Source organism: Garra rufa, chromosome 21 (genome assembly GCF_049309525.1).
Source record: "Garra rufa chromosome 21, GarRuf1.0, whole genome shotgun sequence".
NCBI classification, from domain to species: domain Eukaryota; kingdom Metazoa; phylum Chordata; class Actinopteri; order Cypriniformes; family Cyprinidae; genus Garra; species Garra rufa.
The window spans coordinates 30,601,944-30,627,712 of NC_133381.1; the positions used below are offsets into that span (position 1 = coordinate 30,601,944).

The 25,769-nt window shown below is 40.9% G+C and overlaps 2 protein-coding genes across 2 annotated transcripts; both read left to right on the plus strand.

Moving 5' to 3' along the window:
* The first annotated feature begins 847 nt into the window (after nucleotides 1–847).
* Nucleotides 848–9,182, plus strand: kcnk3b (potassium channel, subfamily K, member 3b). Its single transcript, XM_073826505.1, has 2 exons — nucleotides 848–1,253; nucleotides 5,912–9,182. The coding sequence occupies exons 1-2, from the start codon at nucleotides 971–973 to the stop codon at nucleotides 6,778–6,780; spliced, it is 1,152 nt and encodes a 383-aa protein (XP_073682606.1). The 5' UTR covers nucleotides 848–970; the 3' UTR covers nucleotides 6,781–9,182.
* Nucleotides 9,183–12,289: 3,107 nt separating this feature from the next.
* marc1 (mitochondrial amidoxime reducing component 1) lies at nucleotides 12,290–25,563 on the plus strand. Its single transcript, XM_073827093.1, has 7 exons — nucleotides 12,290–12,616; nucleotides 13,168–13,338; nucleotides 14,742–14,907; nucleotides 15,157–15,297; nucleotides 15,378–15,439; nucleotides 15,517–15,588; nucleotides 24,707–25,563. The coding sequence occupies exons 1-7, from the start codon at nucleotides 12,366–12,368 to the stop codon at nucleotides 24,819–24,821; spliced, it is 978 nt and encodes a 325-aa protein (XP_073683194.1). The 5' UTR covers nucleotides 12,290–12,365; the 3' UTR covers nucleotides 24,822–25,563.
* Nucleotides 25,564–25,769: the final 206 nt, after the last annotated feature.

The window sequence follows — 25,769 nt, forward strand, 5'->3', positions numbered from 1 at the left end:
ACAGCTAAAAATAGCTGGATGTGGATGAGACAGGAAGCCAAACTCATAAAACTTACAAATGACCACGCCCACTCTTCTTTGTGACATCAATGGTTCCATAAAGAACCTTTAAAGAATCACCCAAAAATTAAAATTAGCCCATTATTTACTCAGTGATTATTACGTTTTAGATTTGGATATTTTTCTTACAAAAACATCAATTCGCTACAGGAGGCCTTTATTCACCATCCTTAGCCGTGTGAGGCATGTTTTATTATGGATGGATGCACTGGACTTGTTTATTGGACTTGTTTTGGACTGATGAAGAGAAACACCTCCCTATTGTCATTCTAAAGCTTAGAAGTGCCAGGATAATTTTTAATTCAACTCTGATTGGATTCGTCTGAAAGAAGGAAGTCATGCCTGGAGGGTGAGTAAATAATGGGCTAATTTTCATTTTTGGGTGAACTATCCCTTCAACATCCATGAAACTTTTTCAATGCACAAAAGGTATTTAATAGCGGAACAAGGTTCTTTGGAATATTAAAATGTTTTTCACACTAAGAAAAACTGTTCACAGAAAGGTTCTTTGGGGAACCCAAAATAGTTAATCACTACGAAAATCTTTATTTTTAAGTGTGTACCTCCCAGATTTATTTAAGCAGCTCCAAAAAGTGGCGTGCAATTAATGGCGGGATAAAACCTTTCTTCTCACTCCCAGTTCACCAGTGAACTCAAGCTAACTGGAAGGAACAAATGCCCATATAAGGAGCGTGTGTATCGGTCTCTGGGGGTGGTGCTGAAAGAACAGCTCCACTAAACACGACTTCTTTTAATAGCGGTCCCTTGTGGCAGATTTTCAGGAGACCCTCAGCTGGATTTTTGCTGCCAAGGGGTGCGAGGGCGCTATGACAAGCCATGAATCAGGAAAGTTCCCATGCCGGACCGGAGCTTTGAAAACTGAGGGATATTTTGAGGCGACTATGAGAAGATGAAGAGACAAAACGTGCGGACACTCGCCTTAATTATCTGCACTTTGTCCTATTTACTCATTGGAGCGGGAGTCTTCGACGCTCTCGAGTCAAAGCAGGAGAAAGGCCAGAAGATCAAACTAGACTATCGAAAATTTCTACTTATGTATAAATATAATCTCACCAGACTTGACTTCGATCAGATTGAAAAGGTCGTGTTGCTTCTGAAGCCTCACAAAGCCGGAGTCCAGTGGAAGTTCTCCGGGTCTTTTTATTTCGCCATCACTGTGATAACAACCATAGGTAAGTTTTCAATTCTAATTTGTGAAGACGGTCCTTCTAGTCCAATGATATTTTATAGTCTCATAGCAAGTTTTGTCTGTAAAATAATACAGGTTTAGAAATACTTTTTGTTCAATTTAATTCTGTTCATATTTTAGCTTCACAGTATTCTCTCACGGCGTAAATAAGAGAAAACGTACACGTTTATGGTAAAAATGTATGTGAATCGCCTTTATGTGAAAAGTGCGGGAAAAAATTGCCGCGCAAACAATCATATTTATTTGATTAGAGCATAATTTTAGTGTCATAAGTGTTTTACTGATGCTATTTTCTGTTCGTGTGGGGGACATTTACCGAGAAGAATCATTTGGTCTTCCATCGCACCACCTGTGTTATTACGAGCACAGAAAACCAACAGGTCAAATAGGTTAGCATATTAATATTAATAGGAACCCTAAATTATAGCCTATAAGCTATGCAGTCCCCAAAATCCTGTAAACACCATTTCGTGGAAAAGTTCTGGCAACTACAACAGAACATTTTTAAACGTAGAATTAACATTTTACTGTGCGCTTTTATGAAATAAAAATTAAATTCGAATTCAATCTTGGTGAAATATATTCACTAAGATTGCTTAAGACCTAAAATGACATTGTAGGATGCAAATGATGAAAGATATTGAAGAAGAACTCTCCGTACAATCATCACTGAAGTGCTTAATCCTGTGTTACTGTTCATGGTGATTTCGGTCGCTGCTTCCGGTGGATTAATTCAAAAATGGTCATGCATGGGTTATTTTTAGAAGAGCACCCTACAAAATGCTAATGTCTATGTTTCCACCCTGTTTTCAGGAGCTGAAGACAATAATATCGCATTGCATGTTGGAACAACTGTTAGAACTAAACAACGTATTGTATTTCCCTTTAACCTTAATGTTCTGCTTGAACGATCACTTAGAGCTTTTAATAGATCAAAAACACTTTTTAGACTGATAAGACTTGTGATGTAAGAAAATTATGTACAACACAACATAATTTAATACACTCTCAGAAAAAGGTACAAAAGCTATCACTAATATGCACCCAAGTGTTAATATTCCCTCTTAGGAATACATTTTTTAAAAGGGTACTGCCTCAGTGACACCTTTTTTTCCTGAAAGTGTATCTTCAAACATTCTTTGTGAAAAATATAATTAAATTAAATAATATAAAATAAAAAAAATAAAAAATAAAAACTAGTTCATTTAGAAGTTATCATTTTTAGATGTTTTAGATGAAATTATATTACCATTTGTTCATGTACTTAAAAAAAGTATAGTCACTCGCAACACATTTTAATGGTTGAGAATTATTGCCTTTGTCTGGATAAAAGCAAGAACGGAAATTCTGTAATGTTATACCTACATAACAGTAGATTATTTCTAAATAATTTGATCTTCATTGTCTTCATTGCCTCGTTGAATATTAGATCCCTGAGTTTATTTGGTATCCCAATACTGAGAGCTATGCGGCGAGCTTCAATAAATCTCCAGGCTAATGCCATATTAGTCTGCCCTCATTGGGGAGTTTACAGCATCATCATAACAAAATTGGGATGGCTAAGTGTAATGAACATCTGTAATAATATTTACAGGATTTTAAAGAACATCTAGTACAAATAAGCGTGGGGAGTGTGTATCTGAGGAATAGTTTGATGAGTCTGGCCAGTAACAAACTGTGAAGTTATTGAAAAGTTTGTTTACCTTATTAAATTCATTCTGACTTATTAAGAGTTTGTTTAAATGACAAACACCCCCAAAGAGCACAAATGTTATTCTGCAAACAGCTGAATTACAGTAAGTAATCCCACGCTGAGTGGACTTTCTAGCAAGAAATTTGTATTTTAGTGATTAAATATTTCCTTAGTTATCACCATAGCTCTCTCTATGTTGCTGTAAATTATTGAACTATTATGCTGCCTCAGAAGTCCATCTGAAATCAGTTTCGGGAGGTACTTTCATGCACAAACTAAGTCATATACTAAGTGTATATGACTTTCTTCTTTCAGACCAATATAGTCAGAGTTATTAAAAAATATTAAAAAATGTTCTGGCTCTTCCAAGCTTAATAAAGGTAGTGAATGGCTGTTGAGATTCTGAAGGAAAATAAAGTGCATCCATCCATCACATGAAGAGTTAAAAAAATGCCTCCTGAAGCGAATCGCTGTGTTTGTATAAGAAATATATTTATATTTATGACTTTCTAAACCTTAATCTCTAGCTTCCGCTAACTGTCAGTGGTGTTCCAGTAGATGACATAGGATGTAGGCATAGCGTAAGCTCTGAGAAGAAGTGGCAAACACAGAAGGATAGAGGTGGACAGAGCAAAACAAAACAGCGGTCATAAATTGGTTTTTGCGAGACTAGCATACTCTCATTGGAGCTTACGTCATTCTCATGTTCACAAACACATCAATTTGCTTCAGAAAGCCTTTATTAACCCTCTGGAGCTGTGTGGAGTACTTTTTATGTTGGATGGATGCACTTTTTGCTTCAAAATCTCAACAGCCATTCATTGCCATTATAAAGCTTAGTAGAGCCAGCATATCTCTATTTTCCGCAAATTGTCAGTTGCAGCGATGACTTGGACGTAGGCGTAGTGTTTTTTATGTTGGATGGATGCACTTTATTTTCCTTCAAAATCTCAACTGCCATTCACTGCCATTATAAAGCTTAGTAGAGCCAGGATATTTTTTTTAATATAACTCTGAGTGTATTCGTCTTAATAAAGAAAGTCATATACACCTAGGATGACTTGAGGGTGAGTAAATCATGGGGTTATTTCAATTTTTTGGTAAACTATCGCTTTAAGCTTTCAGATGCAACCCACATGTCCCTGAAGAGCTTATTTACATACCTGCAAACTTACAAAAGGTCAAAAAGGTGACATGGTTCAGAATATAAACCTTGTAGAGGGGTCTGCAGGCAATTTTTGAGAAAGTAACATGTAAATCAAGCATTCTGGTGCATTCTGACAACAAAATAAAAGGAAAAAACTACATTTGCTTCAAAGTAAAAAAAACAAAAACAAAACACATTTATACCACAACTTTTTGGACTGTGCAACTCATTACATCATTATTGGTGTTAATACTTCTCTTTGTGAGTCTTTTCACTGCAGAGGAAACAGAAGTTGCAACTAAAGTGGCATTAGAGTTATTTATTTACACATTTGTTTGATGAAGCTAAAGGGAATGCATTTACACCACAAAATGTCAAATGCATAAATAATTTTATAAGATTAATGTTTTTAATATTTTTGAATATACAAGTTAGAAATGTTGGGAAAAATGCAGTACTGAAATTAAACCACTAGTAGATGATGGCAAATGACTGTTTTAATGAGCGAGTCATTCCGTCATTCATTCAACCGATTTGTTCAAACAGCTATTTTTTTTTCCAAATCGAAACAAGTGAATGTGTTTTGTATGAATGTGGTACTGAATCATTTACTCACTCGATTCGAAAACTTTTTTAATAAGCGACTTATAAATTGCAAACTTTGTGTTTGCTTCATTCACGCCGACTACATGTTTACATGCAGATGGGAGCATAAGTGTAACATCAAAACGGACTGGATTGGAATGAGCAGACTGACCGGCCGGTCACCGGTCCGGGCTGATCATGCGGAAAAAAATGTTTGACTTGAAGCAGCACCACACAGACTAACCAGCGTCAAAGACTACAGAATACCCAAGACGTGTCACTCGTAAAGTTTTGAATGGGGAAAAATGCAACACTGATTATATCCGTGAAGCCCCGCCTTCTTAATGAAAAATCCAATCGTTGATTAGTAAAGTCAGCGCATCACTGCAGCAGCCGTTAGAAGTTGCTATAGAAACAAACAGCGCTCTGAGACATGCTCTCAGTACTGCGCATGCGCACTGGCTGATTTAGCCTGAAAATTAAGCTTTTTTATATGCTATTGTAGCACAGTGAACAATATGATGATGCAGTTGTTGTCAGATTTCATTGGTGATTTCAAATATGAAATTTAATAGTAAGCTTGGTGAACAGTTTTGGAGAATTTTATGTTTCCCCATTCAAAGAGATAGGAGCTGCACTTGCATGCCCGAGAGGCATTTCAAAGATGACTGCCCAGTTACATTACTTGCCTTAAAGGGACTTTGACAGCGTATGGCATCAAAGTACTGTGAGAGCGATTCGAAAGCATGCAGAGCCTTCTGCTTTCTGTAGCTTTCGCGGTAGTTTTATTTCACTCAACGATCGGTCTTCACAGCGCTGCTTCAAGATGAACACCCCTATGGTGTCACTCCAGTCTATGAGCTTGCAATCTCTCTCTCTCTCTCTCTACACCCCACCTCATCCCCTTCCCCAAAAAACAAAGATCTACACGATTCACATTGATGACATATTTTGATTCAAAACGGCGAATTTCGATGAAAAACAACTAGTTTGCAGGTATGTATTTAGCTTGTTTAGGTGCTCTGATTAGGGTTGGACCTGAACTTTGAAATATGGTAGATCTCCAGGAACAAGACTAGGCACTCCAGGTTTAAACCATTCCAATCGATGCAGGGTATGCAGGGGTTAAGGTCTATAAACATCAATGTAACATCAATTCATCCATGAAAACATTAGTTCTTTCAACCACTTATCTTGTCCTGCTCTTCTTCCCAAGGTTATGGCCATGCCGCCCCCAGTACTGATGCTGGGAAAGCATTCTGCATGGGGTATGCGCTTCTTGGCATCCCCCTCACCCTGGTGATGTTCCAGAGCCTGGGTGAACGTATCAACACCTTTGTCCGCTTCCTGTTGCACAAAGCCAAGAAATGCATGGGCCTGCGGCGGCCGGAAGTCTCCATGGCTAACATGGTGATCATCGGCTTCTTTTCCTGCATCAGCACCTTGTGCATAGGAGCAGCTGCCTTCTCCCACTACGAAGGCTGGACCTTTTTCCATGCCTTCTACTATTGTTTCATCACCCTCACAACTATCGGTTTCGGGGACTACGTAGCCCTACAGAAGGACAACGCTCTCCAGAACGACCCTCATTACGTGGCCTTTAGTTTTGTCTATATCTTGATGGGCCTCACGGTAATTGGTGCTTTCCTCAATCTAGTGGTGCTACGGTTCATGACGATGAACACAGAGGATGAGAGAAGAGATGCAGAGCAGAGGGCGCTGCTCTCCAAAGATAAACAAAAAGGTCCGGTTTTGCGGCGTCCGGACCCTCCGAGCCCAGCCGCCGTCAGGCGAGATAAAAGGCGTGGGTTGAAGAGCGTCTACGCTGAGGTGCTCCACTTCCAGACGGTGTGCTCCTGCCTGTGGTACAAAAGCCGAGAGAAAATGGTGATCCTCCCGCAGGATATGTCCTTCACTGATGCGCTAATGGAGCAAGGAGATGTATCGCCCCACCACTTCTTCGAGCCTGGCCCCACAGGCTGCGTATGTAACCCTCAACGCTGCTCAGCCATTAGCACTGTGTCTGCTGACCTGAGAAACATCTCACCCTTCAGGCTCTTCTCCAAGAGACGCAGCTCTGTCTGAATCACCTCACTTTCTTATACAGTCACTGTAGATCTTTAATGAGTCACATGAATTATTTTCATAACATTCACGTACAGATGCTTGAACAGACCACCTAGAAGAGCTCCGCTCGGAGTCTTTTTACACAAACACATCTGTACTCTATCAACACTTGATGACTTTTATGAGAATTCAAATGGTCTTCTACTTCAAATAGCTCATTTACACCCTGATATTGTGCAATAGATGGTAACAGATATTTATTAAAAACATAGTTTGACCAAAAAAAAAATCATATTTTACCTTGTTCAGATGAAAAGCTAATGGTATTAGAGCTGTGGATTTGCTCATTTTCATTCATTTTAGTCACTTGTTTGCTTTGTATTACAGGGTTTTGTGCTATTCAGAATTGGACTGAGAACACACAATTTCAATTTAATTCTTGAATTTGAGTTGAGATAACAAATAGAATTTAAATTTGAATGAGGAAGTAGGCTTAAAATTCAAAAAAATCTCTTACAATTTTTAACAAGGAAATAGACCCAGATATTCAAACAGATGGACAAATAGACAGTAATGTAAAAATACCAAATATAATTTTTTATCCAGTTTATATTTTTTTAAAACACTTAATTTCCCCTGAAGGCTACAGAGCCCCTAAACAGATAAAAAAGAGAGATGGAAGGCAAAAAATTATATTGCAATGCATTTGTGTTTGCTCACCAAATTTTGCATTCATTGGTGACTAAACTGGTGATGGAAAAAAATATGAGATAGGGGGAAAACTATATTGTAATTTCTTTGAAACAGAACATAATGTTGGTCAGGGGAACGCAGAGGATTTGTGAGTGAACACAAAGCGTTTCATTATAATTTTTTCCTCTCATCTCATATTTTTTTCCATGAACACATCCTGTTAGTAAATACATGATATGTGTTGAAATTCTTTGAATAACAATTTAATCAATTCCTCTTCTTATCCATTGACCCTTCGCAGGGAGTTTGATTAGCAGGCGATCTGACCAATCATAACGCTGAATCTGCCATTTTTGTTGGACAAACAAACCAGACAGGAGAGTAGATGGACTTTCTACTGTCCGTCGGTGGACCTTTTCGGTGGTCAGTGTGTATTGATGTCTTTCCGTGGTTGAAACAAGATACCTTCTGATGTTAATTCATGTTTATTTTGTGCTATAACTAGTAGTAAAGAGAGAGATGATTGGTTCATATGCTGCTTGAACTGTGGCACTACAGCGATCTGTCACGACACATTAAATGTTTTTTTTTTTTGCGTGAGAACATGGTGGTTTGTTGGGCATAGCAACAGTAACGAAAGGGGGCGGGTCTTTGCGAAGGGTAAATTTAACTTCCTGTCCAGTTAACTCAAATTCAACTCAAAGGAGCCAATCCTTCACTTCTGTTATTTGCACAACCCTGTTTTACTGATGGTTTTCGCAATGTTGCGATGTTGAGAAAACTACACCTAACACTCTTTATATGCTTTGTATGCTATGATGTGATATTATTGCCAGTCTGTCACTCAGTTACTGTAATGAGTCCTCTATAATACGCTGTGCTAGACTTCAGTGTAACCAGCAAAATGAAACACCTATCAGGTATTTGTTGAACCAGATGGCATAGCAACATGACTCCTGCTTTCTGCCCAGCTCTATACAGTGTGTTAAAGGAATAATCTGACCTTTTGAAAGCTTCTGAAGTATATTAACCTGATGGAGGTCACGTGGAGTGATAAAACGATATTCAGATTGGCAGCAGATAACTTTGTTTTTCGAAACTAGGACAGAGTTGTTAATGTAACAGTGTAACAGAGTCAACATCTCGCTGCGGAACGTTTATTAGACTCTTGAACCTGACGTATTTAATTACTCTTGATGTTTAGCACATAAAATTCCTTTGAAGATAAAGTATAAATATGACCTTGGTCTGAACTAGAGCTCTAGGAAAAACAGCAGTTATCGCATACGGACTCTCCAAGCTCTCTCAGCACTGATCTGGACATCGTGTCCTGTGTATCCCCCATGATTCAGAGAGGCCTTGCTGCTCAGGCTATGTTTGGCCCACACAGGAGTGTGTGCCATCTTCACATCCTGCCAAGGAGAAAGCGCTTTGTGCCCAAGACTTTGCCTTCAGCTATTAAACCTGCACGACACAGTGACAGAAGGAACGCCATTACAACAAATGCCTGTATTGCCCCCCCCCCATGGTGGCGGCATCTGTTGGTTCTCCTTCTAGATTTTTTTCGTTTTGGCATCTACATCCATATGAAAGGTAAAAAAATATCTTGAACCAGCAGGCCAGTGGGGGCAGGACAGAGTGTACATTTCTATTTCTATTTTTGTCCTTACTACAGGAAACAGGGCAAAAATATTTCTTGACTGATTAGAATAATAATAAAAAGAACAGGAAAACACACCAGATTTCTTTCTTTCTTTTTTTTTTGGTCTATGTGAAAGTGATACAGTCATGTCCAATGCCAGTGAAACTAAGGAAAGATGTATTTTCACAATGTTTATACTGTAAAGGTTCCATTAACTTTTGGAATACTGCAGAAAATAAGCTCTGTGACCATGTTTTGGTCATCATAAATAAACTGCACATCAGAAGTCAAAAGATAAATGTAGGCTATAAATATACTACATCACAGTCAAATGACTTCAACGTCACCCTCACTTAGCTTCTGACAGCTTTTACAAACTTTATTTTCAGTTTGAGTAAGTTTAAGGTAGAAAAAAGTGGACTAGGGGTAGATGAGTTTACCTGTTCGGTGCAACATTTAGTCACTTGTTAGCAACCGGCTTTGTCAAGACAAGGTACGAGCTTTAAAAAAACACAAGGGGGTATTACTGATGTATTTGATGTTGTATAATAAATTGTGAAAATATCTTGAGCTTGTGTTTACCACAGACCTTATTTCAGGCATTTAACCAAAAAAAAAAAAAAAAAAAAAATTCATTGACTTAAGGACAACATAAATTATTTTGACCTACAAAAATACACAATCCCTGCAACACTCTATTAGCATGCCACAAACTTGATTTGAACCTGAAACCTTCAGAAAAAAGCAGTTGATTTTAACTTTACATATTTCAAAGTGAAACAGGATGTCACTTACCCTCATGTCGTTCCAAACCCATAAAAGCTTTGTTTGTCTTCGGAACACAATTTAAGATATTTTGGATGAAAACCGGAAGGCTGTCCCATTGACTGCCAGGTAAATACCACTGTCAAGACCCCAGAAAATATGAAAGCATCGTCAAAATAGTCTGTGGTTCAATCTGAATTTTATGAAGCATTGGGAATACTTCTTGTATGCAAAGAAAAAAAAACGACTTTATTCAACAATTTGTCTCATTTGCATCACTGTATAGCACCATTTTGGAGAATATCAGCTGGACGTTTTATACATATTTTGGATTATGGGGGCGCCATTATTTCAGTGATGTGAAATGGTTGCAATCGGTGAGCTACTGAGGCTACCTGTTGATATTTTTACCTCAACTTAACTCGGAACACACAACTCAGAAAATAAAATACTGATACAATGAGCACAGCTACTAAAAGAGCTTAAACCAAATGCCGTACCATTGTTTTTTCTCACAAGGAATCTAAACGCCACGGATATCGAGTGAAATCTGCGCTGAAAATTGCAGCATGATGACAAGCGTTTCTTGTCTCTGCTGTTTGTAAACTCTTTGCAATGGCTTTGGTCTACTAAAAGCCTCAAAAGCATTTTTGTGGGTCTTTAGCACTGATCTATATATAATGACTATTGTAGATCAGTGGTCTTTAGTTAGTTTTATTCATTCACAGGCATCTTCCCATTCTTTTCTCCTCTTCTTATCGCTAGGAAAGCAGTGAAGACTAATGCTGCCTTCATGTGCTATCGTAATTATGGTAAATACCAAAATCCGACATCGAAATTGCACATGAACACCCACTCACGTTGTAATTTCCACTGGAAAGCTCGAAATTTTTTATGATACCCGAGCTGCCGAGATGGGATAAACTTTGACCTTTCAACATGGCGGACAGCAACGAAACTATACTGAATGGTAAACATTGCATGATGTTAAAAGTTAAAAAAAACTTATATAGGCTATATAAAATATATATACTTATATAGGCTTATATAAAACTTATATAGGCTAGCTAAAACAGAACCATTAGTTAGTATTGTCTTTAAAAAAAACTATACTATTCATGATCAATAAGATATACAGCCTATCATTTATCGTTTGCGTTTTGATGCATCCTCTTCTTCCTGTAGCAGATGCATTAGGGAGTTTATAACCGTTTTAAAACTTTTACCCAAATAGCATGTGAGGACAAATTCCGAGTCCGCCATGTTTCTCTTCACTACGACAACAAAAGCACCTGAACACGACACACTGGTAATTTCCACTTCACAAGTGGAAAGCATCATCTTTCCCATATCACATGAAGGCAGCATTACATCGCTTTTCAACTGGAAATTACAACCAAAAACTGCACAATGTGGCATCGCATCAGTATTTTTGAGTTGTGTTGTGGTAAAAATAGCAACAGGTATAGTCAGTGGGTCACAGAGTGCAACCATTTCATGTCATCAAATAGCGCCCCCTATAGTCTAAAATATGCATATAAATTATGTGATTTTTTAAAATTACATACAGTAAATCTTTCATGGGTTTTCTACTACACGTTTCAGTAAGACACATCATTAACTTTATATTAAGTCATACAAGTTCCGGAACCTTAAGTTTTTTTTTCATGCTGAACATATTTTGAAGAATGTGGTAACCAAACAGTTGCTGTATGAAAAAAAAAAAACAGTGAAGGTCAATGGGGAGCAACTGTTTGGTTACCACATTCTTCAAAAATATCTTTTGTGTTTAGCATTTTTTTACATTTCATTTTTGGGTGAACTGTCTCTTTAATTTAGGGATGCACCGATACCAATCGGTTGATAAAGCTTGCGCCTTTTGTCAGTAAAGCCGGTTCTGTAATCAGCGGTAAATGCCATCAGGTGCGTGATTTCACGTTGAGCCGTATATACTACACACAGCCGTTGTTTACCGACGAGCTGCGCATAGCAATGTTCATTATCAGTGTGAATGTGTCTGTAAACAACGGCTGTGTGTAGTAGGCCTATATACGGCTCAACGTGAAATCACGCACCTGATGGCATTTACCGCTGATTACAGAACCGGCTTTACTGACAAAACGCGCAAGTTATCGACCGATACATATCGTGCATCCCTACTTTAATTGTTTATTTTGAGCTGTTAGTGAAATAGGAGTTTTGTGGGAGAAGGTTAAAAAAAATAGCAGCTTAGTGATGTCAGCTGCCAGTGGCTAGAAAAGTTATAACATTTTGATGAAACCAAACATTTGCTTTGGAATAACCTGCTGGTGAATAACAACGTGCAAAAGATAATTTTCTGATCACATGTTTACTTTAAAAAGCAAGGACGGTTCCTTTAAAACTGCCTGGTAGCAACGGGCCTTTTCATTGGCTGCAATAAAATCACTCCATCAGATAGCCTTAGTGCTGTAAAACGTTTCAGAATCAGACTTGAAAGGGCTGATAGCGCAGAAAATTAAGTATGGATCTCAAAGGGATATGTATGAAATTCTTCAACCAAAATCGGGAAATAGTATTATGCGCTGCAGGCACAGCTGTTGCTGTACTTGGACTCGGTCTCGTATATAAATATACGCGTCCAGAGAAAAAGTTAACTCGAGTGGGAGTTGTTGCCCAGCTGCTGGTTCATCCTGTGAAGTCTGGGAAAGCGGTGTTGGTGGAGACAGCAGAATGTCTGCGAATGGGGCTGAAATATGGCGAACTGCGGGATCGGTGAGTTTTTGTTCAAAGTGTGTATCTTAGCTTTACAGTCATGCAATTTCTCTGAACGCAAATCCGTTTCAAGATTACTGTGCGAATTAAATGAAATGAGGTATGCTCTTTAAAGGAATAGCCTATTTGCTTGATATTACATGGCACTGTAATTTGTGAATTCCGTCTCATTGGAGCCGCTAGCGCAGGTAAGTTAGCCAATTGTCTTAAACGTCCTTCACTCGTAGGCCATTTTTTGTTATATCGTATGTCATAAATGTGAAATGACACTACAAAAAATTAAAACAATTATATTTGATAGACCGCTCGAACAATTGCTGCTACATATTTAGCGCTCTGACTAAAACGTTTGTAAACGGTTACAATAGAAATACTTAAATGTAGCAGAATACACATTATTGAATGTTTGTTCTGACATTCTTTGGAAGGGTTCCAGCTGTATTTACCTCAAACGTCCATTATTCGCGCCATGGCGTCGTACTTCCATAACATGGACAGTTGTTAGCTGTAATTTTATTGTTAATTCTACAGAGATAACGTGTTTGTTGTAGGCATTGGCTGGTTATCACAGACGATGGACAAATGGTGACAGCCAGACAGCAGCCTCGTCTGGTGTTGGTGTCGTTGAGCTGTGAAGGTGGACAGCTGTGTCTCAGTGCACCCCAGATGGAGGAGTTGAGGGTTCCTCTTCACCAGCCCAATAATGCAGTTGTGGACTGCAGGTACTTAAGTTTTACATAAAGTGGCCTTGTAAGTATTTATATTTCCATTATAATTTATGAGTTTCAGTGCATAGTATGACTGGCCTTCTTGTGATTTATAGTGGATGTATGTATTTTCTGTTTTAATTTAACGTTTTTTACACTTCATGTGTTATTATAGTATTTATTCATGTTGTGAATTAGCTTTTATTTAACTTTTTGAGTTTTCATTTTATGTTTTACAATTTTTTAAATGTGCTTTTGTCATGTTTACTAGTTTTTATACAGTGGTGGCCACAATTATTAGAACACCAGTATTTTCCACAAGCTTAAAATGGGTTTAGGACAGTTATTTCTAACTTTTGCTGTAGAAAATATCAGTTTACATTTCCAAGCATTCATTTTGATATTAATTGTAATAATCCAGTGAGATTTATGTTTGCAAAAGGAGTCTGACAACAGAAATCTGATCTCATCATCATCCAGTCTGAAAATTACATGAATAAACAGAACAAACTGAGACTGACTAAATCCAGAAGAACTGTGGCAACCTCTCCAAGATGTTTCAAGAAACCTACCTGCAATGCTACAGTACTGTTAAAAGTTTTAGGCAATTGTGTAAAAATGCTGATGCTGTCAAAAATAATGTCATGAATAGATTTTCTTTATCATTTAACTAAATGAAATCAACATTTGGTGTGACCATCCTTTGCATTTAAAGCAGCTTTTACACTAGGTGCACTTGTGCATAGTTTTTTACGTAGCTTTGCAGATAGGTCTCTTGAAGCATCTTGGAGACGTTGCCACAGTTCTTCTGGAATTAGTCTGTCTCAGTTTGTTCTGTTTCTTCATGTTATTCCAGACAGACTGGGTGGAGATGAGATCAGATCTATGTGTGGAGCACATAGGTGGAGCACTGGCTAGTGAATGTTTGGAAATGTAAACTGATAATTGAAACAGAAAAAGTCAGCACACCTAAGTTCAAAAGTATAAAAATGTATTAACAGACTAACACAGGTGATGCTTTGAGCATGCGGGCTCTTCATCAAAATGTCTCTCTAATATCAGTTAATTATTAAGAGTAATGTTTCTAATTTTAAGTTTTTAAATTTGATTTAATGTTATATTTTTACTTTAGTATGTCGTTTTTAACAGTGCTATTATGAAGACAGTTTTCTTCAGGTACAAACAGGAGTCCAATAAGAGATTTACCCATTAAGTACACATATTCCAGTAACCAGAAAGTGTCCAAATACTTTTTTGCCTTCATTTTGAACAACATATGAATTGCTTTGTACTTTAACAAACCCATATTGTTTGAAAAGTGTGCCTGTGCTCACTTTCTTTAAATATAGATCCATTTGGTATTTCACGTTTGCATTTTGTGATGTAATATATAAAAATACGTTTCTTTGTGTGTCTAGAGTCTTTAGTTTAGACGTTCAGGGCAGAGACTGTGGGGACGATGTGTCTAACTGGCTTACACGATACCTGGAATCTGACAAGACTATTCGTCTGGTGCATTTTGAGCCCCAACTGAAGGCCCGAAGGCCTTCTGAGAAAGATCCCCTCTTTCCTAAGGATGAAAAGGTTTGATAGACAGCCCTATACATGTCTCATAGTACTAATTTAGATTTGCAAAGACTTTTAGCCGATTTACCCCACAGACTATGTTTTAAAAAAATTATGTCATTCTTTAAGCTCTGTCCAATGTCTCAAAATCAATGGCCCAATAATATTGTCAATTTTGTGAAATCAAACTTGCACTAAATACTTGGCTTTAAATTACTTTAAACGAGATCTGATGTCTTCTGTGACTCACACTTTTTTTTTTTTCAGGTGGCCTATCCTGATGCTGCTCCCATCATGCTAATGTCAGAGGCCTCTGTTAGGGACCTGAATACTCGATTGGATAAGGATGTTACTGTCTATCAGTTTCGTCCTAGTATTGTTGTCAGTGACTGTGAGGCCTTCACGGAGGTATGGCTAAATATAATACAGTGTTATGCAATGTAAGGTGTGTTATAGTGTAACATAAAACTCAGTTATTCCTTAACTAGGACACATGGGATCATATTCAGATTGGCCAAGTGGAGTTAAAGAGAGTTGTTGGCTGTGGAAGGTAATGTAGAATATACACTGTACTCTAATACATTATTTATTCATGTAAACTAATTAATTTCATGCATTAATATTCAGATGCGTTCTTACCACTGTTGACCCTGAGACTGGAGTCATAACCAGGAAAGAACCGCTGGACACTCTTAGAACGTAAGCACATACAGACAGAAACATTGCTTCTCTTACAAGAGGGAACGAGTACTGCGTAAGAAGTATCTTACGCTAGGGGAAAATCCTTTTCTGCGAGATATTGAAGCCAAAAATTATCCTTAATTTTGAAATAATGTAAAGCGCGTTGCAGCAGCATACAGACATAGGCGAAACAGCTTGCGCGCCTATTGGCTGCTCTGCGGCAACTGCAGCAGCCTATTAGAGCGAGGCCTGACGCGACGCCAGATCCAATGGGGGCATTTCGCGCCCTTTGCGTCGCTTCGCGCCCTTTTCGTAGCTTCCCGCCTAAAAGGGCGTGGTCTAGACCTATAAATATCGCTCATAGGCAGCTATTATCTGATTTTTCATCCTTCAAGCGAAGCACACGCATCGCTGGAGCCGGATAAGAAGCCGCCGTTTGACTGCAAGCATCTCAGCGGGACGAGCCACTGAAGCTGCTGGCCACGCCGCCTTCCGTGCATTCCTGCTGCGCTTTCCGGCGCCTATATCCTTTATAATCTACAGTGTGTGTCGCCGCTGCGATACACACTGTTTCTCTAAAAAGAGCAAAGCGTCTTTTTAAAGATGCCTTCATACGGCTCGTGCAGATGCCAATGGTGACTCTGAGGACTTGCCTTGCCTTCTTCACTGAGACTGCTCCCCCGCCCGCCGCGGTGTAGCGCCGTAAAAAGCGCCGTGCCCAGCGGGCCCCGGACACTTCCCCCAGCCGACAAAGCTCGCCGGTTCGCCCGCCTGCTTCATCGACCTCGTCAGCCTCTGTTCCGGACGTAAAGCGGCCGCTGTCTGCCACCGCTTCCATCGACGCCGCTGACGAGGGGGGCCATGAAGGAGGAAGAGGTTTCTGATTCTGATTTCCGTTTCCCGCCAAAGCAGGAACGCGCATGCTGCTCAGAAGAGGCGATAGCAGCCCACTTATGTCTGCCCTCCGCTGGACGGCGTGCTAAGTCGGCCCTCCCCTCTAAAGCTTGCCGTCAGACGTCAAACCTGCTTCGCCGCGTTTTCGCCGCCGCCTAGCCGCGTCAGCGCTGCGTAACATGGTCTCTCACCGTTGCTGAGAGGCACCCGTGGTTAACGCTTTCTGACGTTTTTCTCGTCTGGCCGCCGCCCCGCCAGACGCGGCCCGCGGCCCAGGATTGAGTTGAAACCTGAGCCTCCGAAATCGTCCTAGCACAACTGGGAAAACGACGGTGTATGAGTCCCGCTGTTGCCGGACCCCCACCAAAGTTATTCGCTCGTCCAGTTCCAGGAAATGTGACTGTTCCAGTGTTTTCTGCAGCCAACAAACCGGCTCCGTCGCCCGTTTGCCTGCACACAAAAGTCGTTCCCACGGCTACACAGATAAACCCCCAATAAAGTGTATTGTCTGGTGTCCCGGCCACGGCCGATGGTGTTTCATGTGTCGTAAGAATGCCCACTAACCAGTGCTCATCTCTAACGTTACACACAAGCACAGCGCACATAAAATCGACACAGATCGATTGCGCTTCACAACCGGCCACGGCCGATGGTGTTTCACGTGTAAGAATGCCCACTGCAGTGCTCATCTCTACACACAAGCACAGCGCACTTAAAATCGACACAGATCGATTGCGCTTCACAACCGGCCACGGCCGATGGTGTTTCACGTGTAAGAATGCCCACTAGCAGTGCTCATCTCTACACACAAGCACAGCGCACATAAAATCGACACAGATCGATTGCGCTTCACAACCGGCCACGGCCGATGGTGTTTCACGTGTAAGAATGCCCACTAGCAGTGCTCATCTCTACACATAAGCACAGCGCACATAAAATCGACTCAGATCGATTGCGCTTCACACGTGGTAAATATGCCCGCTTCACAGTGGCCACAGACACCACATTATGCACGTCAAACGGTTTCTGTGAAAACGAAACCAAAAGTGCATTCGCTCTACGCAGGCGAACGTTGTTTGGAGTGTGTTAAATGTGCCCGCTGCCCCACAGCCACATCCACACACAGACATAATAGTTCCCGCTATCAGCGTGCCCCATGCCTCAAATATCACGAGCACGTTTTGCATGAAATCAGCGTGCATTCGCTCCATGCAAGCGAACGATGTTTGGAGTGTGTTAAATGTGACTGTTCCAGTGTTTGCTGCAGCCAACAAGCCGGTTCTGTCGCCCGCTTGCCTGCACACAAAGGTTGTTTTCACGGCTACCCAGATAAACCCCCAATAGAGTGTATTTTCTGGAGTCCCGGCCACGGCCGATGGTGTTTCACGTGTAGTCAAAAATGCCCACTCCTCCAGTGCTCATTTCTACACACAAGCACAACCTGTCATACAGACCCTGCGAACATAAAATCGGCTCAGATCGATTGCGCTTCACATGTGGTAAACGTGTCCACTTAACAGTGCCCACAGACATCACATTATGCACGTCAAAAGGTTTCTGTACAAACGAAACTAACGTGTATGCAGGCGAACGGTGTTTGCAGTGTGTTAAATGTGCCTGTTGCCACACAACCACATACACACACAGACATAATAGTTCCCGCTATCAGCGTGCCCCACGCCCCGAATGTCACGAGCACGTCTCTGGTGCCACAGCATACCGAAACCACTCCGTTAATGAAAGAACGGAGCGCGCTTCGTATTCAGCCTCTAGCTATTCATGCAAACGCATTGGAAAAGCTTCCAGGGGTCTCGAAATGGGTGCTGGACATTATAAAAGGAGGCTATTCGCTACAGTTTCACCGACGTCCGCGCCGCTATACAGCGCGCGTCGAGACCACAATGCAGACAGAAGCAGCACACCTGCTTCGAGCCGAAGTGGCGAAACTATTGAGCAAAGGGGTCATAGAGCCCCTTTCTCAAGCTCAAAGCGAAGGGAGGCTGTACAGCAGATATTTCCTGGTACCGAAAAAAGACGGGGGTCACAGACCCATATTAGATCTAAGGCAACTGAACAAAGCGTTGGTGAAGCGTCGGTTCAGGATGCTCACGACCAGAAAAATCCTCGCGCAAGTTCGCCAAGGAGACTGGTTCGTGTCAGTGGATCTGAAAGACGCGTATTTTCAAATACAGATAGCGTCACGTCACAGGCGATTTTTGAGACTCGCCTTCGAGGGCCAGGCATATCAGTACACAGTCCTGCCGTTCGGTTTGTCCCAGGCACCCCGTACATTACGAAGTGCATGGACTCAGCGCTCGTTCCTCTCAGACTGAAAGGCGTGCGCATACTGAACTATTTGGACGATTGGCTGATTCTAGCGCAGTCTCGCTCAGTGCTTGTACAGCATACGACCATGTTACTCGATCACCTCGAGAATTTGGGTCTCAGAGTCAATTGGGCGAAGAGCTCACTATCCCCCAGTCAGAAAACTTCCTTCCTGGGCACAGAATTGGACTCGCTGTCAATGATAGCGCGGCTGTCACCACAGCGCGCAGCAGACATTCAGCGCACAGCGGGCTCGTTCCGCTGCGGCGCGTCTGTCCCGCTCAAAAAATTTCAGAAAATGCTGGGTCTCATGGCCTCAGCGTCATCAGTTCTGCAGCTGGGTCTGCTATGTATGCGCCCACTGCAGTTCTGGCTGAAAGCGCGCGTCCCGCGTCAAGCGTGGGCGCCCGGTCGGCTTCGTATCACGGTCAATCAGTAATGTGTCACAGCCCTGAATCCGTGGAGAGCAATCGACTGGTACCAGTTAGGTGTAAGCCTGGGGACTTCCTCGAGAATAAAAGTGGTGTCTACGGACGCGTCCACCTCGGGATGGGGGGCTCTGCTCGAGGGCAGACCGTCTTTTGGCCAGTGGTCAGAACGGGAAAAGCTCCTGCATATCAACTGCCTCGAAATGTTGGCAGTACAGAACGCGCTGATGCGCTTCTGTCCCCAAATAAAAGGAAACCATGTATTAGTCCGCTCGGACAACATGTCAGTGGTTTCCTATATAAATCGCCAGGGCGGTCTCAGGTCCAAAAACCTATACAGACTTGCAGAACGCCGCCTGGTATGGGCTCAGCGCAACCTGCGCTCGCTGAAAGCAGCGCATGTGCCGGGGCTTCTAAACATAGGGCCAGACAGACTGTCCAGGAACAATGTTCCAGCAGGCGAATGGTCTCTACACCCACAGACAGTACAACTACTGTGGAAGAAATTCGGCAGAGCGGAAGTAGACCTGTTTGCGTCTCCGAACAACGCTCACTGTCTGGAATTTTACTCAAAAAGCAGAGACGCGCTGGCCCACGAATGGCCCCGCCGTCATCTCTATGCTTTTCCCCCCGTCTCTCTCCTACCTCAGGTGATAGAGAGGGTCAGCGAAAAAGGATGTTCAATACTGCTGATAACGCCGTTTTGGGAAAACCAGCCCTGGTTCCCAGCGCTGATGCAGCTGACGAGCACTGTCCCGTGGCCGATACCAGTGAGGAGAGTCCTTCTCTCTCAGGCCAGCGGCTCGATTTGGCATCCTCACCCAGAGCTGTGGTCCCTTCATGTCTGGGCCACCAGCGAATATATGATGAACTCCCTAAAGGACTATTAAACACGATCACGCAGGCTAGAGCCCCGTCTACGAGACGGCTCTATTCCTCAAAATGGTCAGTGTTTTCGGGCTGGTGCGCAGCTCGCGGCTCGTCACCCACTGACTGTGGTGTGATGGAGGTGCTTTCCTTTCTACAAGAGCTGCTGGACAAGGGCAGAACCCCGTCCACGCTCAAAGTCTATGTGGCGGCCATAACAGCGTTCTCGAGCACAACGCTAGGTCAGTCAATAGGAAGGAACGATTTAGTTATTCGCTTCCTGAGGGGAGCTAGAAGACTAAATCCCCCCAGACCTCCCACAGTCCCCGTATGGGACCTTTCTGTGGTACTAGAGGCCATGAAAGGTGGACCATTCGAGCCTCTGCAGACTATTGATTTGAAATACCTGTCTCTTAAGACCGTGTTTCTGCTGGCTCTCGCTTCAGTGAAGCGCATAGGGGATTTGCACGCACTCTCTGTGAGCGCGACGTGCATGGAATTTGGACCTAATGACTCTAAAGTCATACTCAAACACAAACATGGTTACGTTCCAAAATCACTCAACACACCGTTTAGGGCACAGGTCATCGCGCTGTCAGCCCTACCGGTCAATGATGAGGAAACGGACGCGAGCCTCCTATGCCCAGTCAGGGCATTACGAGCTTACGTGTCTCGCTCGTCTGCTTTTAGACAGACAGAGCAGCTTTTTGTTTCGTTTTACGGGCGTCCCAAGGGACTGGCCGCGTCGAAACAGAGCTTATCCAGATGGATAGTTGATGCTATTGCGTTGGCATATGCTTCCAAGGGCATGCAGTGCCCGCTAGGTGTCAGAGCACATTCCACGAGGGGCGTGGCCTCATCGTGGGCGTGGTCGAGTGGGATTGCCTTGCAAGATATTTGTACGGCGGCGGGCTGGGCCTCTCCGTCTACATTTATAAGGTTTTACAACCTGGAGGTTCCCGCCTTACAGGCCAGATTGCTGTCAGTCTAGATGTTCAGTGTTGTCTGACCTGATGTTATCAGCTCGGAATGCTGCGTCTACTGAGCACAGCTCTAGGGTCGACAGTGAAAGTGATAGCACAAGATGTGTCTGAGCAAACTGTGTGAAGACCCTTATTCTTACGTCAGCTCAGGCCGTAACCCCGCCCTGTATGTACGTTTACTTAGCGTCTGAGTGACGCTGCACTATGTGGAAGAGTGCGGCATTGCCCCTCCCTCTTCCCCGGACTCCCTGTGAGTTCCATAGGTGATTATGAACTGTATGAACCCCGGGCTTTCGCCCTTGGGTCTTTGGTGTCAGATCTCAGCATGCACGGCGTTTTACACTGGGTCCCCTAGCGTAAGATACTTCTTACGCAGTACTCGTTCCCTCTTGTAAGAGAACGTACTCGGTTACTAACGTAACCTCGGTTCTCTCTAGAGAGGGAACGAGTACTGCGTATCTTGCCGTGCATGCGCACGCTCTGGTTGCTTTGATGATGAAAAACCAGATAATAGCTGCCTATGAGCGATATTTATAGGTCTAGACCACGCCCTTTTAGGCGGGAAGCTACGAAAAGGGCGCGAAGCGACGCAAAGGGCGCGAAATGCCCCCATTGGATCTGGCGTCGCGTCAGGCCTCGCTCTAATAGGCTGCTGCAGTTGCCGCAGAGCAGCCAATAGGCGCGCAAGCTGTTTCGCCTATGTCTGTATGCTGCTGCAACGCGCTTTACATTATTTCAAAATTAAGGATAATTTTTGGCTTCAATATCTCGCAGAAAAGGATTTTCCCCTAGCGTAAGATACTTCTTACGCAGTACTCGTTCCCTCTCTAGAGAGAACCGAGGTTACGTTAGTAACCGAGTACGTTTTTATTACAGTAATTGAATTCAGATTTACTCAGATCATATGCACACAGCTTTACTGCTTTTCAGTCAAACATTTTCTTCTTGTGCTGCCTGCCAATGAACTTGACTTGTTTTTCTTTTGTTAATCAGTTACATGTTATCAGGCACGTTAGACTTAAAGCCATTTATTATTAGAGAATATGTAAAACAGTTACATTTTACAGCAGTAGCATTCAGTTTGTAGAGCACTTTATACGCTCATCTTATTACATTAATAATGAAAATCAGTTTTCAGCAAAATAAAAAATATTGGTAAAAAATCCCTTTTTAAAGAAGTTTCTTCTGCTTACCAAGCCTGCATTAATTTGATCCAAAATACAGCAAAAGCAGTAACATTGTGAAATATTTTTACTATTTAAAATAAATGCTTTCAATCTGAATATATTTTAAAATGTAGTTTATTCCTGTGATCAAATCTAAATTTTCAACATCATCACTCCAGTCTTCAGTGTCGCATGATACTTCAGAAATCATTCTAATATGCTGCTTTGCTGTTCAAGAAACGTTTTTATTATTATTATCATCAATATTTCAAACAGTTGAATAACTTTTTTCAGGATTTTTTTCATGAATAGAAAGATCCAAAGATCAGCATTTTATCTAAAAAAAATAAAAAGCTTCTCTAACATTATACACTATACCATTCAAAAGCGTGAAGTCAGTATAAATATTTTGGAAAGAAATTATAGAAATGAATACTTATAGTTAGCAAGGATGCTTTAAATTGATCAAAAGTGATGATAAAGACATTTTATAATGTTACAGAATATTTCTATTTCAGATAAATGGTTTTGCAGTCTATTCAGCAAAAAAAAAAAAAAAAATCTACTCCACTTTTTTAACATAATGATAATAAATGTTTTTGAGCAGCAAATCAGAATATTAGAATGATTTCTGAAGGATCATGTGACTGGAGTAATTATTTAATAAATTACAATAAAAATCCCCCTGTTCAAAAACATTTGACTAATATACAGTCAAGCCCGAAATTATTCATTAATAAGATGATGTGGCATCATTGTGGAAAAAAATATTTCTCAGCTATTATTTACATTTGAACAAAAAGTGGCATGTCCAAAATTATTCATACCCTTTGCAAACAGTCACAGTCTATGGCTGATGATACACTGGGCAACTTTTTGAGCAATGTTGCCGGGCAACTTTGGCAAATGTTGCCGTCAATGGGCAACCAGGTGAGATAAAGGGCCCACGATTGATCTAAATTATCCAGATAGAAATCTGTTACCCATTTTCAATGGGAAAGTGCCCAAACAATATTGCAAAAAAAAAGTTGCCCGATAAAATTGCTCAAAAAGTTGCCCCATGTATCATCAGCATTAGGGAAAATCCAAAGTTCTATACCAGTCCAAATAGTCCAAGCTGTTCTAAAGCATCCTAATTACCCTGATTCCTTGGGAACAGCTGTTTTAATCAACTCAACAGGCGCATTGTGGCTGCTCACAAGTCAGGAAAGGGCTATAAGACCATATCTGAATGTTTTGAAGTTCCAGTGGCTACAGTGCAAAGTATTATTAAAAAATACACTTCCGCACTGTGAAAAATCTCAGAGGACGTGGTCGGAAGCCAAAAGTGACACCTTTGCTGGCCAGGAGGATAGTGAGAGAGGTAAAAAAACAATCCAAGGATCACCACCAAGGCCATCCTGATGAATCTGGGCTCTGCTGGTGGCAACATCTCAAGGCAGACAGGGTGGGTTCCATGGACGCAGACCAAGGAGGACACCACTTCTCCAGATAAGGCACAGAGAAGTCCGCTTGGCCTTTGCAAATGCTCATCTGGACAAAGAAGAAGACTTCTGGTCTTCTGTTTTATGGTCAGATGAAACAAAAATTTAATTGTTTGGCCACAATAATGTAGCCTTCATTTGGTGTAAAAAAGGAGAAGCCATTAGGGAACCTAATGTTTTGGGTTTTTTTTTTTTAGCCGGTGGGCCAGGGAACCTAATCACAGTAAACGGCACCATGAAAAAGGAGCGATACTTCAAAATTCTCAACAACAACATCAGGCAGTCTGCAGAGAAATTTGGCCTTGGGCACCAGTGGACACTTCAGCATGGCAATGACCTAAAACACACAGCAAAAGTGGTGAAAAAATGGTTTGCAGACAAAACATTAATGTTTGCAGTGGCCCAGCCAGAGTCCTGACTTAAATCCAATTGAGAATCTGTGGAGAGAGCTAAAGATCAGGGTGATGGCAAGAAGACCCTCCAACCTGAAAAAGGAAATGGGCAAAATACCAATGGAGACATGCAAAAAGCTGGTCAGCAATTATAAGAAGCGTTTGATTGCTGTAATAGACAAAAAATGGCTTTTCTATTGATTATTGAGAAGGGTATGAGTAATTTTGGACATGCCACATTTTGTTCAAATGTAAATAAGAGATAAGTAATATATTTTTTTTCCACAATGATACCTCTTGTACATCGTCTTATTATCTTTTGGGAGAAGCCTGTGTCATTTCCAGTCAAAAAAAAAAAAACCTTGCTGGTTGAATAAAAGTAGCTTTAAGTCAGAATGATTTCGGGCTTGACTATATATATTATACAACTATAAGTAATATTATAAGTATATAATATTACTTCTAGTTGAGCAAGAAATAAAATACTGTACAGGATGCATAGGACAATTTCATAATATCATTTTGTCATCTCTTAATACATCCACAGTTTTAGTTTTCATCACTTCATATTATTGTTTTTATTTTTTTACTTCATAGCTATCGACTGACTGACCCTAAGCAGAAAACTGCGCCGATATTGGGACAGTACTACATCGTCAAGAAAACAGGTGTCCTACATGTGGGTGAAACTGTTTATAAGGTCACCTATTGAAATGGCCAGACAGGATGGAATGGAGAGCCTTATTAAAATCTAGTGACTAATTTGCAAGCAAAAATGCCATTTACATACACCGTTTCTAGCATTAGATTGAATCAGTATTCTTATATGAATTTTCATCGGATAAAAAAAAATTAAATAATATATATATATATATATATATATATATATATATATATATATATATATAGATAGATAGATTGTTTTGTGAAATGTTCTATATTTTAGCTGTACAACTATGGTTGGAATAGATCAAATGTCTTGGAGATTCCAAAACCATTAGGTTTCAGCTAATTTAAATGGATAGTTTACCTAAAAATCGGAATTGCCATTATTTAATCATTTTGTGGAATACAAAATAATTTTATTCTTTTTTAAAATTATTTTGTGTTCCTCAAAATAACATCAAAAGGGTGAGTAAATAATGACCATTTTTAGTTTTGAGTGAGCTAGTTCTTTAATGTCAAATGAGAAGATGTGAAATCTGTGATTTTTGTATTCAGCATATTCAGTATTGTATATTTTGGGTACCTCAAAATTACCTGTGTATTGGGAAGATAATGTCACATTGTAATGATGATCTGGTTTCATGTAACCACTCAAATCACTATCTTAATTTAAACGGTCTGTAACTCATATAAGGAGGCATGAGTATCTGTCATTATTCAATGAAAACGTTGATGCTATTTCAAGTATTGATTTCTCTAAACATATTAAAATGATCCCAACAATCAGACACTGAACTGTTGAATAGAATTACTAAAATTGTTTTTCTGAAAGGAGACCAGTTATGCTGAACATAAAGCTTTTTGAAACTTAATTGGCACTGTTTAGAAAATGTCCAATAGATGGAGCCATTTCAGTGATTTTTAAGGAGTTTCATTTGTCGTGGACAACCAGTTACATTAACTACCTTTCTGCTTTTCTGTATTTACAGTGTTT